This window comes from Festucalex cinctus, chromosome 13, assembly GCF_051991245.1.
Source record: "Festucalex cinctus isolate MCC-2025b chromosome 13, RoL_Fcin_1.0, whole genome shotgun sequence".
In the NCBI taxonomy this organism is placed as follows: Eukaryota; Metazoa; Chordata; class Actinopteri; order Syngnathiformes; family Syngnathidae; genus Festucalex; species Festucalex cinctus.
The window spans coordinates 13,466,604-13,479,259 of NC_135423.1; the positions used below are offsets into that span (position 1 = coordinate 13,466,604).

General features: G+C 39.3%; 1 protein-coding gene across 1 annotated transcript; it reads right to left on the minus strand.

Moving 5' to 3' along the window:
- Positions 1 to 5,258: 5,258 nt before the first annotated feature.
- mmp13b (matrix metallopeptidase 13b) lies at positions 5,259 to 9,872 on the minus strand. Its single transcript, XM_077541082.1, has 11 exons — positions 9,780 to 9,872; positions 9,600 to 9,710; positions 7,919 to 8,046; positions 7,705 to 7,853; positions 7,086 to 7,211; positions 6,846 to 7,001; positions 6,638 to 6,758; positions 6,250 to 6,383; positions 6,011 to 6,170; positions 5,819 to 5,922; positions 5,259 to 5,737 (listed from the first exon to the last, which is right to left on the minus strand). The coding sequence occupies exons 1-11, from the start codon at positions 9,870 to 9,872 to the stop codon at positions 5,637 to 5,639; spliced, it is 1,383 nt and encodes a 460-aa protein (XP_077397208.1). The 3' UTR covers positions 5,259 to 5,636.
- Positions 9,873 to 12,656: the final 2,784 nt, after the last annotated feature.

Genomic DNA, 12,656 nt, shown 5'->3' on the forward strand with positions numbered 1-12,656 from the left:
TTGAATACAGTGGCGAAAGAAGCTATTAAATGATGTGAGGATAACACTTAAAAGATAAATAAATAAGTAAGTAAATAAATAAATAAATAAATAATGACTTACTGCGATTGGCTGGCAACCAGTCCAGGGTGTACCCCGCCCACTGCCCAAAGCCAGCTGAGATAGGCTCCAGCACCCCCCGCGACCCTTGTGAGGAATAAGCGGTCAAGAAAATGGATGTATGGATGGATAATGACTTATTAATGCAAATTTTGGTCAAAATCTTAATCTTTGAATCTTAAGACCACAGTTGTGTTCAAATTGAGAGTTAAACAGAATCTAAATGCTAATTGAATATAACAACCCCGATAGTGCTCTGAGGTCTACAGACTCAGGCCAATTAGTGGAGCCCAGATTTCAAAGCAAACATGGTGAAGAGGCATTTAGCTGTTATGCTGCAAATGGAATAAGTTGGCAACTGAAGTGAAGACAGTCTACCCCCCATTACTCTGATTAAGTTCTTTTAAACATTTTTTTTTTTTTAAACAATTTCACTCTACGGTATTTTAGTAACTTGATAAAACACCTTTTCATTTCTTTCCTTTGCTTTTAAAGCCTTTTACGTTCGTAAATGTGCTTTAAGTTTTTGCATTTGGTTGGGTGAAGCTCATTGTGTACAAAATGTGCTATATAAATAAAGTTGCCCCTTAAAATAAAATCTGGCAAACAGCATCGACTCTGACTGGAACACAGATGTGTTGTTTTTAAAAATGTCCTTACAAAAGGCAGCACATTCCACAATGTGGGATCAACAGACTGCAAGTCTCTATCACCTCTGGTTTTTAGTCTTGTATGAGGGACAGTACGTAAAAGGCAGTCAGCAGACCGCAGCGGCCTAACAGAAGAATGAAATGACCACCAAGTATGGAGGAGCCAAACCACTGAAGGCTCTTTAAGTGACTGTTCAAATTTTGTACTGAGTGAATATGGAGCCAGAGCGTCACAATGCACTCATGTTTATTCGAACTTGCCATGTCTCGTTTTTGTGGTTTCCCTTCAAATCGAGTATGTTTTACTGTCAAAGGTTGTTCCCAACCTGACTGACAGGCGCGTCGAGAAGGACAAGAATCCTTTTCTGCTCCGTCACAGCGCACAAGGTTGAAAATGTGTCATGACAAATCTGCAGTTTCCACCAGATCAACGGGTTGATACAACATCATTTTGTTGTATAATCATAGCCAGACCGACAACAATTCGCTGAACAAGACTGGGCAAGACTTTCTTTTCTTGCCACAGCTTTTTACCAATAAGAAACTTTATCTTCCCACTTTGAACTCCACCAGTCCGAGGACTGTCATAATGAATCTTTCTTTTGATGATAAACAATTTGACCACCAACACAGTGTGGAGAAAGGTGGCAAAAGTGAATGAAAATGGTCATCAGGATTTTTTTATTTTTATTTTTTACATTTTCATGAATATCAAACCAGATATACATTGAATGCCTGAATATTTAGTGGCTCCCCCACTATATTGCTGTTCAATTATTAATACACATGCAATAAACTGGCGTTGATTATTAAGTGATTTTTTTTTTTTTAATACAATTTTACAGTATATCATTTAGGAAATTCAGAATTTAGAGTCTTGCCAGGCATCACAGATGTTCTGGAATTAAATTAAGAGCATGAAGAAAAGGCAGAGAAGGTCGCATACTAAGCTCCAGTAATAACCCATAACGCATGGCAATAATACACGTCTCCAGTATTACCTTCTTTTTAACCCTAAAAGACTATAGCCACATCTAAAACAGTAGTTGATTGTGGTCTTGTAATTGAATCACAACTCTGTATTAAATACAAGCATTATGTTTGTACAAATATTAATGGATGGGTTTCATTAACTGAATGAATCTAAAAACAAGAACAATCCCTTTCATCTAATAAATATGGACTTTGATAGCTACAGCATGTTTACTTTGGCGTTATTGATCAGAGCGCCTGCTGGCTCATGGAACGGCGGGGACGAGAAGGCACAGATGAACCGTGTCAGCGTGTTGCAGCTCGGCTCTGACTTTTTTTTGTGTTTGTCGGGCAGACAAAAGCTCGGCTCATCTTGCACAGCACAAAGATAGGCTTGTTGTTCACCGAGCCAGGATGACTCTGAACACAATGACGAAAGGTTAAAAAGTGTTTTTATACGACTGGATTCACTTAATGACCTCAGGGTCACCTGACACAAGTCTTTCTGACATACCTGTACATTAAAATATATTGATACTGTAGAATCCACTTTGTTTTCTTGTATTGAAAGCTGGCATTTGTGTAGGTTGACTTCATGTTGAGTCAAGTCATAATTGTTTTGATGATGGTTAAATGATGTTCACTGGGTGTTAACAACATGAAAACGTCACATACTGTTATTACTTTGAATAGTTTCCTGCAGGTTGCAATGTAATCTCGAAGCAGCCATTTTCATCACCAGAGGGAAACAGACATGACTTTGCATGTTGAGGCAAAACAACAACAAATCACCTTTCCATTTTCATAAAGTCGTCTTGAATTACTTCTTTTCATATGATCTCTTTGAGAAAATATTTTGGATCAACCTAAAATAGGCCGCACCCAGGATCCTATCTGATTCAGTAGAAGTGCAACCAGGTCACACCTCCGATAACACTGCGACTTTATTGCTAACTTCTTCACAGCTCAAGTCAGTTTGGTTTTTCGTGACAACTGCAAACCTTGCCCGGGGCTGTTTCTTATCTATTCTCACGAAAGAATGTGATCGGTCCAGTCATTTTAACGACACTAAGAATTGAGATGAATGAGATGTATTGCCAGGAGTTCCAAGGAAGGAGGGAAATAGAAGTTCGAGTGAAATATTAAATTGTATAGGTCAAACTTGACCAAGTCAAGACTCATGTAAACATTGCAACTATCAACTGTCAAATTATTTTAATTATAGTTATTTAGTCTTTTATTTAGTAAATAAACCAACTGAAGCGTAGAGCTGAGCGGAAGGCCTCATTATTCTTCTTCTTTTTTTTTTAAACAAAGTTGAAGAAGCATCCTTATTACCATAGCCAAAAGCGGAGGTGTACAGAATAGTATCATCTGTGTGAAGAATAGATGCACTTGTGTTTGCCCTAAGTTCCTACCTAAATGATTTTTATCGATGGAGAATAATATGGGCCCCAAAATTGACCCTTGTGGCACCCCCATTTTTACTTAATCCAGTCATATGTGACATTTTTAAAACGAATCCCCACCAAAGCCTCACCAGCCAATTTAGCGCAAGTGCAACACCCTCCTTTTAAATACCATGGTGCAACATTGAAGTGTGTTAATGTGCATTAAGGAAAGGAACGTAGAGAAAGTCACGTCTGTTTTGATTTTGTGCGAGTGTTTGCATCATCACCTCTCATCCTGCTGACCTCAGGGGGAGTTTCCAAGTGGAGTCATTGTTATGATTCATTTGTCGTTTTCTGTCCACCATCTGCTTTCCATTAGCCGTTGCTAGGCGGGACCATGCGAAGGTTTTCCTCCAAGGAGACTTGCTTATTCACTCACGTTTTATTACTTTTTCCACTTCAACTGTCTTAATCTATCATTGATCCAAAGTCCCGTAGTGTAATGTGGTGGTGCGAGCTGAGGAGGTAGCTAGCTAGCCATGTCCACGTGCTGTTGGATAGCAAAAGGAGCCCGCTGACACAGAATGTGATTGTCAAACAGTGTGAATTAAAGTGTGAGCGGTTGTCTGCCAGTCCAGTAGGTGCCCAACCTCTCTCCAACTACTGATTGATTAAGATTTGTGTCTGCATACAGTAACTTTAGTTGAGTGTCTCCCTCAAGCTAGAAATTCCCTTTTGCTATATTAGAAAGACAATTTGACAATGAAGAGTTTTGCTTCGCAAAGCGGTCAGAGATGAACACACACAGGATTAGCGAGCTGATGAATCAGCCATAAACTTGGCAAATGAGCAAACGAAGCCGCTTCACTTCACTTCGCTGTAATGACATCCACATGATTGACCTTTGGATTATGACGCTTGAACCAATCTGCCCGCGAGACTGTCTAAAAATTGGACCGCTATCCCAAATCCCTTTTGCTACAGCATTTGACTTGTATGAAACCTTATTATAAGATTTGATTTGGGTTAAGGGTGGCACGGTGATGAGTGGTTAGCACGTCCGCCTCCCACTACTGAGGACTCGGGTGCTCCGAATTGTCCCTAGGTGTGCTTGTGAGTGGGGATGGTTGTTCGTCTCTGTATGCCCTGCGATGGGCTGGCAACCAGTTCAGGGTGTACCCCGACTACTGCCCATAGCCAGCTGAGATAGGCTCCACCACCCCCCGCGATCCTTGTGAGGAGCAAGCAGTTCAGAAAATGGAGGGATGGATGGATTTGGGTTAATTGGTAGATTTGTCTGGAACATATAGTATGATTTCACATTAAGTCATCTCTGAGACCAGATAGATGCTGCTGTTTTGGTTAGCAATGGAATTATGATGGGCTCAGAAGTGTTAACATCTGTTTCTATAATTGATTAGTTAACATAACCCATTTTCTCCCTTTTTTTGGTAAAAAAAAAAAAAAAAAAAAAAAATTTCTTCCACAAAACTGCATTGCATATCACTTTTGAAATGTAAAAATAAATGAAAATGCTGAATATTTTAATTATTAACACAATTTTCCAGCCAAATTCAAATTAACTTTAAATAACTCAACATTGCCAGGGTATTAATATGTCAATGTATGATTTGTCCAGTAAATGTTGAACCCAGACATAAAGAAGGACGACTACTATGTTGTGAATGAAATGAAATAAGAATTGACCCTGTGTAATTGCATACTAAATTGATCCAACTTTAAGGCAGCTTCATGCTTTCAAAATCTGGAGACTGGCCCCCTCTACTGTAAATGGTTGGACTTACACAAATTAGAAATTCAACCAAACATCATCCATTTCTTCTATATAATTATGATAAGATGATTCATATATTGTCAATCAAATATTTGCTAATTTTAAGGTGAGTATGCTTTGTTGAAGGTGTACATAACTAAGTCCAATAAATACATGTTTTGTTTTGTAACTTGCAGAACCTTTATAGAATAGTTAGAATAAATATTTAACAAGACAAGATCTTGTGTACAGCAGAACATTGACAAAATATAAACCCTCCTATAACTTAGTATTATTTTTTACGTAATAACTGTGTCAAAAATACCAAAAATGGGGTTCATCAAATGAAGTTATGTTCAAATTAAAAGCAAATTCATTGAACAATTTTATTTAACATTGACAATTGAACAATTTTATTTAACATTGACAATAAATAGCACTAAAATCAAACGACACGTACAGTACTAGAAATTGGGGGTTCTTTAAAGTTATCAATCCCATCTTTTTGTATCACATTATCACAGTATTTACAAATACTGAGCTAGACAGGCAAACTTGTAGTGAAATAGAACAAACAATAAACCAAAAGAATAAATAAAAATAGTATCACTAGTCACAAGGATGCAAATTCTCTAGGTAGGCTATCTGTGTCCAGCACGATTGTAAATAAACATTTTCATTTTGATACTATACGTCATTCTTATGGATTTTCATTTTTTTATATTTGTATTTAAAGACACTTCTGCAACCTCAGCAGCCAAGAATAAAGTTGGTTCTCAGGACACGTATGACCTTCCTTGACGTGTAGCTGTACTCATACTGCGTGTGATCGTGGAAGAAATACAATAATCCTGAAAAGAATACAATATAAAAACACACTAATTAGAAAGTTGACTTGAGAAATTGAGTGATCGACAAAATGAAATTGTTACCGTAGTAATAAACTGCAGCATCAACTTCATCGTCCATTCCGGGAAAATCTTTCTCTATGGATCGCGGGTAGCCACGATCCATGGTGCCTTTTGCTTCATCGTAACTGGGAGTAAAAAAGAATAGTGGAATAGTGAAAATAATGGTTTTCATTATACTTCTAACTAACATTCAGTAAACGTCTCATACATTACCTCCAATACTCCTCTTCATGAAAGAGGAGAGTTTTCCCTGTGTCTTTGATGTAAACAGCCGCATCCAGTTTCCTCACTCTCTTGGGAAGACCCAGTCTATGTATGTACTTTGGATAACCGTCCACAAGGTTGTATCCATTCAGAGCCCACATTCGGATACCTGCCGAACACCACGGCAAGATTTTCCTTCAGATATATTCATTCTTAAAAATGACAATACATTACAAATGTTAACCTACCGCTAAAAATGATGACCTGGTCCTTCTCTGGGTTCTCATAGGCTGCGTCCACCTTGTTGGGGATGGATGGCCATGTGGACTTGATCAGTGTTAGCTCGGGTTCGGGCATCTGAGGGTGGAGGCGCCAGAAGAATCTGCAGCATGAAACAATCAGCAATAAAAATGAAAAGTTGCTTGTTCATATTATATGTATTTATTTATTATCACAATATTTTGTGTATTTTAAAATTCAATTTCATATACTGTGCTGAATTTATTTTCACATTTTAATTATTTAAGTTTGTATTCAATCTCTATATTGATTCTATTTTACATTGTATATTATTTGTGTTTACATAAAAAAGAAAAATGCCCTGTATATATGCAATATGTTTGCGCATGGACTCACTTGTCTTTGAAGATGACGGTTTCTCCTCGGAGTTCTGTAGCAGCATCAAAACTCAAAGCTGGGTCACATTTTTGGGGGGCGTCCGGCTTTGGCTTGACTTTCTTGTGGTCTGGGTTGGGGCCTGCATTTTGTGAGGAATCAAATGTTTAAAAAAGACAAACCAACCAACCCTGAATTTGTTATGTTTGATTGATGATGTAGTCATCACCATAGAGTGCCTGGATGCCTTTAACGTCATCCTGAGCGAGTGGGTACCCCTTAGCGTACGAGTAGATAGGGTACATAAGAGCGCCCGAGTCAGCGGAGTGCCCCATACCGAGGGCGTGGCCCAATTCATGTGCAGCCACGATGAACAGGTTGTATGCTGTGAGGAGAACATTCATACCCATACATTAGTCATCTTTTTCTTTCATTAAATGGAACCTCTCCTTCAAATTCAGTTAATGACCTGATGAATCTTTGCTCCAATGTTCATCTTCGTCAAAGTGAGTGTCTCCTCCGATGCCTTGTCCCGGTGGGTAAGCGTGAGCCAGCAGCCCATTTGGACCGTCAAAAGGGTTGTGGTCGCCATGTTCTGTATGGCACAAGAGCATTTTCTGTTACAATGGCCAACATCAGAATGAACGAATGCTCGTGTACATGCTGCTTTAATTAGGTTTCAGCCAGACTTATTTGAAAAGTGTACTATTTCTGGTCTTAAACAACATGTCAGTTATAGGCTAGCTTAGCAGTTAGCATGACGTCTCCATCTTTCCTTGTAGTTCCTCCATGACAACGATTTTGCCGCCCTGGAAGTGATGATTACTGACTTAACAGCACACTGCAACGTGTTTAGCCGCACTAAAAGCCTCCGACTAAATGTACGAAGGTTACGGATGCGTTAACATAAAGCCCAGTGAAGCTTTTTGAGACCGTTGCCAATTATTGGAAAAACTTAAAAAAACAATTAAAATCAGTTTCGTTATGTAATGTGTTTGATGAAGTGCAAAATGCTAATTTTGACTTGTAAAGCCTTGAACACTACTCTACTGTATTTTAGGATGAATGCAACATTTTTTGGTGTGTACCTTTTCTCCCAAAGCTGATCATAATGTCAGCAGTGCCGTAATACAGCTTCTTAAAGGTCAGCGGTGTCACATCCGACCACACATTGAGCGCCGCGCGGATGGCTCGGTCCACATCGGGCTTCCTCAAATCCGGAGTGTAATTTAAAATCCTGAAACCAACACAAAATGAATGACAGATCCTATTTTTTTTTTTTAATATACTCCAGAAGCGTACCTGAAAGTCACAATGTTATTCTTCCATTTGAGGTGCCGAGGGAAGTGGTTGTATTCACCAACGTCCGGGACGCCACATCTTGCCTGAGTCATCAAGTCTAAGGTGTTGTCATCCAGATTACCTGTCACCTGCACAGGAGGCAAAAAGACATAAAACATGGCTTCACTACATCCACTTGCCCATTTTATGTACTGCTTATCCTGTTCAGGAAGTCAGGCAAGTGAACATTCCTTCCTTCTTCCTTCCTTTAAGCGTCTGTTAGGAATCTTCAAAGTATGAGTTTCGTTACTGTAGTCCATCCATCCATTTTCTTGACCGCTTATTCCTCACAAGGGTCGCGGGGGGGTGCTGAAGCCTATCCCAGCTGGCTTTGGGCAGTAGGCGGGGGACACCCCGGACTGGTTGCCAGCCAATCGCAGGGCACACAGAGACGAACAACCATCCACACACACAAGCACACCTAGGGACAATTCCGAGCGCCCAATTAACTTGCCATGCATGTCTTTGGAATGTGGGAGGAGACCGGAGTACCCGGAGAAGACCCACTCAGGCACGGGGAGAACATGCAAACTCCACCCGGCACCCAGGAAGGCCGGAGCCTGGACTCGAACCGGAGTCCTCAGAACTGGGAGGCGGACGTGCTAACCACTCAACACCGAATTGTCAGTGAATGACTTTATTCTAATTTTAATATATAGTTGTAAACTACTTACATAACATTGAAAAATTTTAACATTACAGCCAGTACGGTTTTATGGAACAAGTGAATCCACTATATTAATTGTGTTTTGGAATTTTGGAGGGTCTCCATAATAAGTAGTTCAACTAGTTCAGTCAGTACCAAGAATTTTTTTTTTTGTACATGCTGTTTGTTATTTGATAAAACGAGTCATTTATTGAATGTATATTCTATTGTCATAGAACATTTTGCATGTCCCTAAAGTTGCTGTCCACCCTGTCATTATGATAACTTCCCCTTTACAAAAAAACACACTTTGATATCTTCAGCAACATTACACCATTTTGTATTTCTTCAGTGGAGGCTGAAACAGTTTCAGTTACATGTTGCAGAATAAATATTTACACTTCATTTATCATTTTTGTAAGATTACATGTATTGCTGGATTTTGTCAACTTAACATGTCCACTCACTCACCTTTCAGCAGCTAGAAATTGATTTGTTAAAAAGTACACTAATCAGCTTACTTGACTGAATCTGAAGGTCCACAACATGCTTATTAAAACACGTCTTAAAACACATCTTTATTCTTTGGCTTTTGGCGCACCATGAGATTTGTTTCTGGTGTTTTGTGGTGTGTGTGGTATGAGTTTTAGTCTACCTATTTATGTATTTATTTATCTCTATTCATTTGCCTTATTTATTTACTGATGTAAACTGTATTTACTTGAAAAAAAAACTTGTATTGCACTTCAAAATGTTTGCTTTGTTCTTGTTTACTGCAAAACTGATATTTATGTTTATCTACAGCACTTTGTATACAGCAATGCCTGTTCTTAAAGCGCTTTATAAATAAAGTTGAGTTGAGTTTGCGTGTACATTCTCTGCTTGACCAATTTGCTTTTCTGACAGGATATCGTCGACTTAATTCAATGAATATGAAGTGCAGTGGAAAATCTCGGAAAATGGGGAAGCCTCCAAGATATAGACACAGCTGCTCACCTCAAGTTTGAAGAACCTCTGCATTTCCTCAAGTTTGGACTTAAAGTCTCCTTCTGTCCTCTTCTGGCTTTGCAGACCAACCGGAAGTCCATAAAAGCGGCGAAGGTACTTCTACGTATGACAAAGAGGTCATGTATGTATATATTGATGGTAGAGATCTTATACAGACTCAGTTCTTACCTCTGCTAGCAGCCGGTTGTCTTTTTCCTTGGCGAGCAAAGGCCCAGCCAGAGAGGAGTGAGCAGCCAGTGGCAGCAGCAGCCAAAATAACATGGTGGCTTTCTAGCAGTCATTGATGCTGTGCCTCTGTAAGGGGTATTTATAATGCTTTACCTCCTCTTTTTTTCCCCTCAAAGGATCCAAGTGATTCATGTAAAAGTACCTAGCCACTTCCTCCTACGTGACGAGAACGCGCTCGTGTTCGTCTGAGCGCCTGCTTCTGAACTGACTCAATGAGTGTACCCAAACACACTTGGCAATGCCAGTGTGGCAAAAACATGCTGATGTTTCATTTGAGTGGTGGGACATGGGTGATACGTGGTAGCATCACAAAATAAATCTGTCTTGCTTAGTTAACAATAAAAACGTACTGATGGGAATGATTACGTGATTAATTTATTAGTCAATCAGACAGCTGCAGTTGAGCCAGAAGTGACGTTACAAAACGTAATATGTGTGTATCATCACGTTGATTCCCACATACAAAAATAGTGATTCTCAACTAGGGTTTCGATCGACCATGGGCGGTATCTCCTTCAAGCTCAGTTAGAGGCTAAAAGATTCTGCACAGAATCTGAGCTTCTTCAATTTGTCAGTGGTACATGTCTTTTCATGACTGTCCATCTGGCTCCTTCTCCTTACCAGGCTTCTGTTGCCTATAACTGACACATTCACTAGCAGATTGTCCCTGGGGGCCATGATTTCGATGTATTCTGGGAGGCCTGTCGTTTTTCTCCTGGATAGTGCCCAAGATGCTCACTCGTCCATGACCCCCTTCATGGATATACAGTACACGCCTGACCAATATAGTTCAGCATCATAGCGGGTTTGGAGCCTATCCCAGCTGACTGTGGACTAGAAGTGTGGCAGACCTCAACGGGCAATCACAGGGCAGACACTTGGGCTCTTGAAATGAACTCAGTGTACACAGTGCTCTCTCTTTATGTGCGCACTTCGGGCCTGATGGGGACTGAACTGGACCTTGACCACTTTGCTTGTATCAGGTTCACTTGTGAACTAAGACTACCTTGTAGGTGAAAATGTAAGGAAATGTAAGTAAAAAATGAGAATGAGAAACCCCACACTCATGCACATCACTTTGCGACATTCAGTGGCGGAGCCAGACTTTTATCAATAGGGGGGCCAGGGGGTGGCCCAAAGATATACTTCATCCAAAGATGATGCCAAATTTGTTTTCATGAAAATTTATTTCAATTTAGAGTCTAAATGTTCAAATATCTTTAAGTAAATATTAAGCACAGAGGAGATTTTTGCACATAATGTGCCGTTTATGAACAAAGTATAAAATGTGCAAAAAATAATTCAGTACTGTTTAACCTGAATGAACTTGCCCGCACACACGCAAATACTGTATTCTCACCATGAAACGATAGAGAAGTAAACGTGAAGAAACCAAATTAAGGTACTAGTGTATGTTCAGCAAACTTCTCTGATGAAGTGAATCAAACTTAATCTGGATTGATTGCCAACTGGAAGTTTGACTAGAAATATCATTTTACATCATCTGCATCTTCTCTGTGATAAATAGTCAACAGATTGTGTATCCTATCCACACTTTGGTTTCGTGTTTTGGAGCAACATCGCTGCTTGCTCGGAATGGTGTGGACCTTGTGACTCATTGAAGGGGAAGTTGGGCGTCAGGGGGAATTTGGATGGTATCTTAAAATGGTCCCTGACAAACATACACATGTTGAGCATGTGTTTGTGTATTTGTGACCTCTTTTCTGCAAGGATGGATGACATTCCTGCCCCACACTGTATTATTGCTCATTCATTAACAATATGATTGGAGACCTGAGGGTCATAATAACTGCTACATTATTAACTCTGTCTATCAAGCAATAGATGTTTTTTTTTTTTTTTTTTTTTTGTAGTGAGGTCATTTATGACCCAAAAACACCCAAAAAGAACATTTTCAATATTCAAAATTGATGGACAACTAAGGTCAAAGTTTATTAAAAAAAAAAAAAAAAAGTAAAACCATATCAACTCATACCTCCTACTAAAGGTCTAGATAAGTCCGTTTCAGTTATGTAGTCAATATTGTCTTCTTGAAGTGAAACTATGGCCACAAAACGTTTTTGGAATCTCAAGAATCAGCGCAAAAACACTCAGTAAACCATCATAGCATTTTACAGGTCAATCGACTAAAAGTCAGCATGGTAAAAACACACACTACTGTTCAATTAAATGAGGGCAATAATCAAGTTTTCATGATATATAATTTTGTACATATGTCCTCAAATGACGAAACAATGACAGCAGAAGAAACAAAGTACAGTATTTTTCCAAGTTTATTTGTACACTTTTGTACTGGTTGCTGAGGTCTGCAAAGCATGAGTTTTTTTTTTCTTTTTTTTGTGTGTCACTTCTCGTCTGCATATTTTGGAATTTTTTATTTGCTCCATCCCCGTGGCCAAAATGTGCCGAGCTCCTCAAGTTTCCGCTTAGCATCAGCTTTTTCAACAGAGACTACAGCGCCGCTCTACATGTGAAACGCTCCTTCCCATATGTCCTTCATTTAACCCCTTGCTGTCCTCAACTCCTGAAAGCGCCCAAACATGTAGTGTTCTCGTGCTTGCGGGAGGAAATGTATCACTGCCCTGCTGTGTCAGCTAACAAAAATGCTCTTCGTGCTGCCGGTAAGATGTTTACTTTCAGGTCTCTTGCATTAAAATATAGAAGCTAGTTTTAACATGAGAGTCATGTACAAAAAAGTAATTGTTTTTGTCTTTGGTGAAGTTCTACTTTATTTTGTGATTCCAATAATTACTCATGTTGAGATTGGAAGCTTTTTAAAGTGAGGGGAAAACCTGA

Bases quoted from the DNA above. Each gene is read 5' to 3' on its own strand.
- mmp13b (XM_077541082.1), bottom strand. From the start codon at position 9,872: ATGTTATTTTGGCTGCTGCTGCCACTGGCTGCTCACTCCTCTCTGGCT. The intron at 7,002-7,085 runs GTCATTAACTGA...TTCTCCTCACAG, and splicing joins TTGGAGCAAAGATTCATCAG to CATACAACCTGTTCATCGTG. The intron at 5,738-5,818 runs GTAACAATTTCA...TATTCTTTTCAG, and splicing joins TGCTGCAGTTTATTACTACG to GATTATTGTATTTCTTCCAC.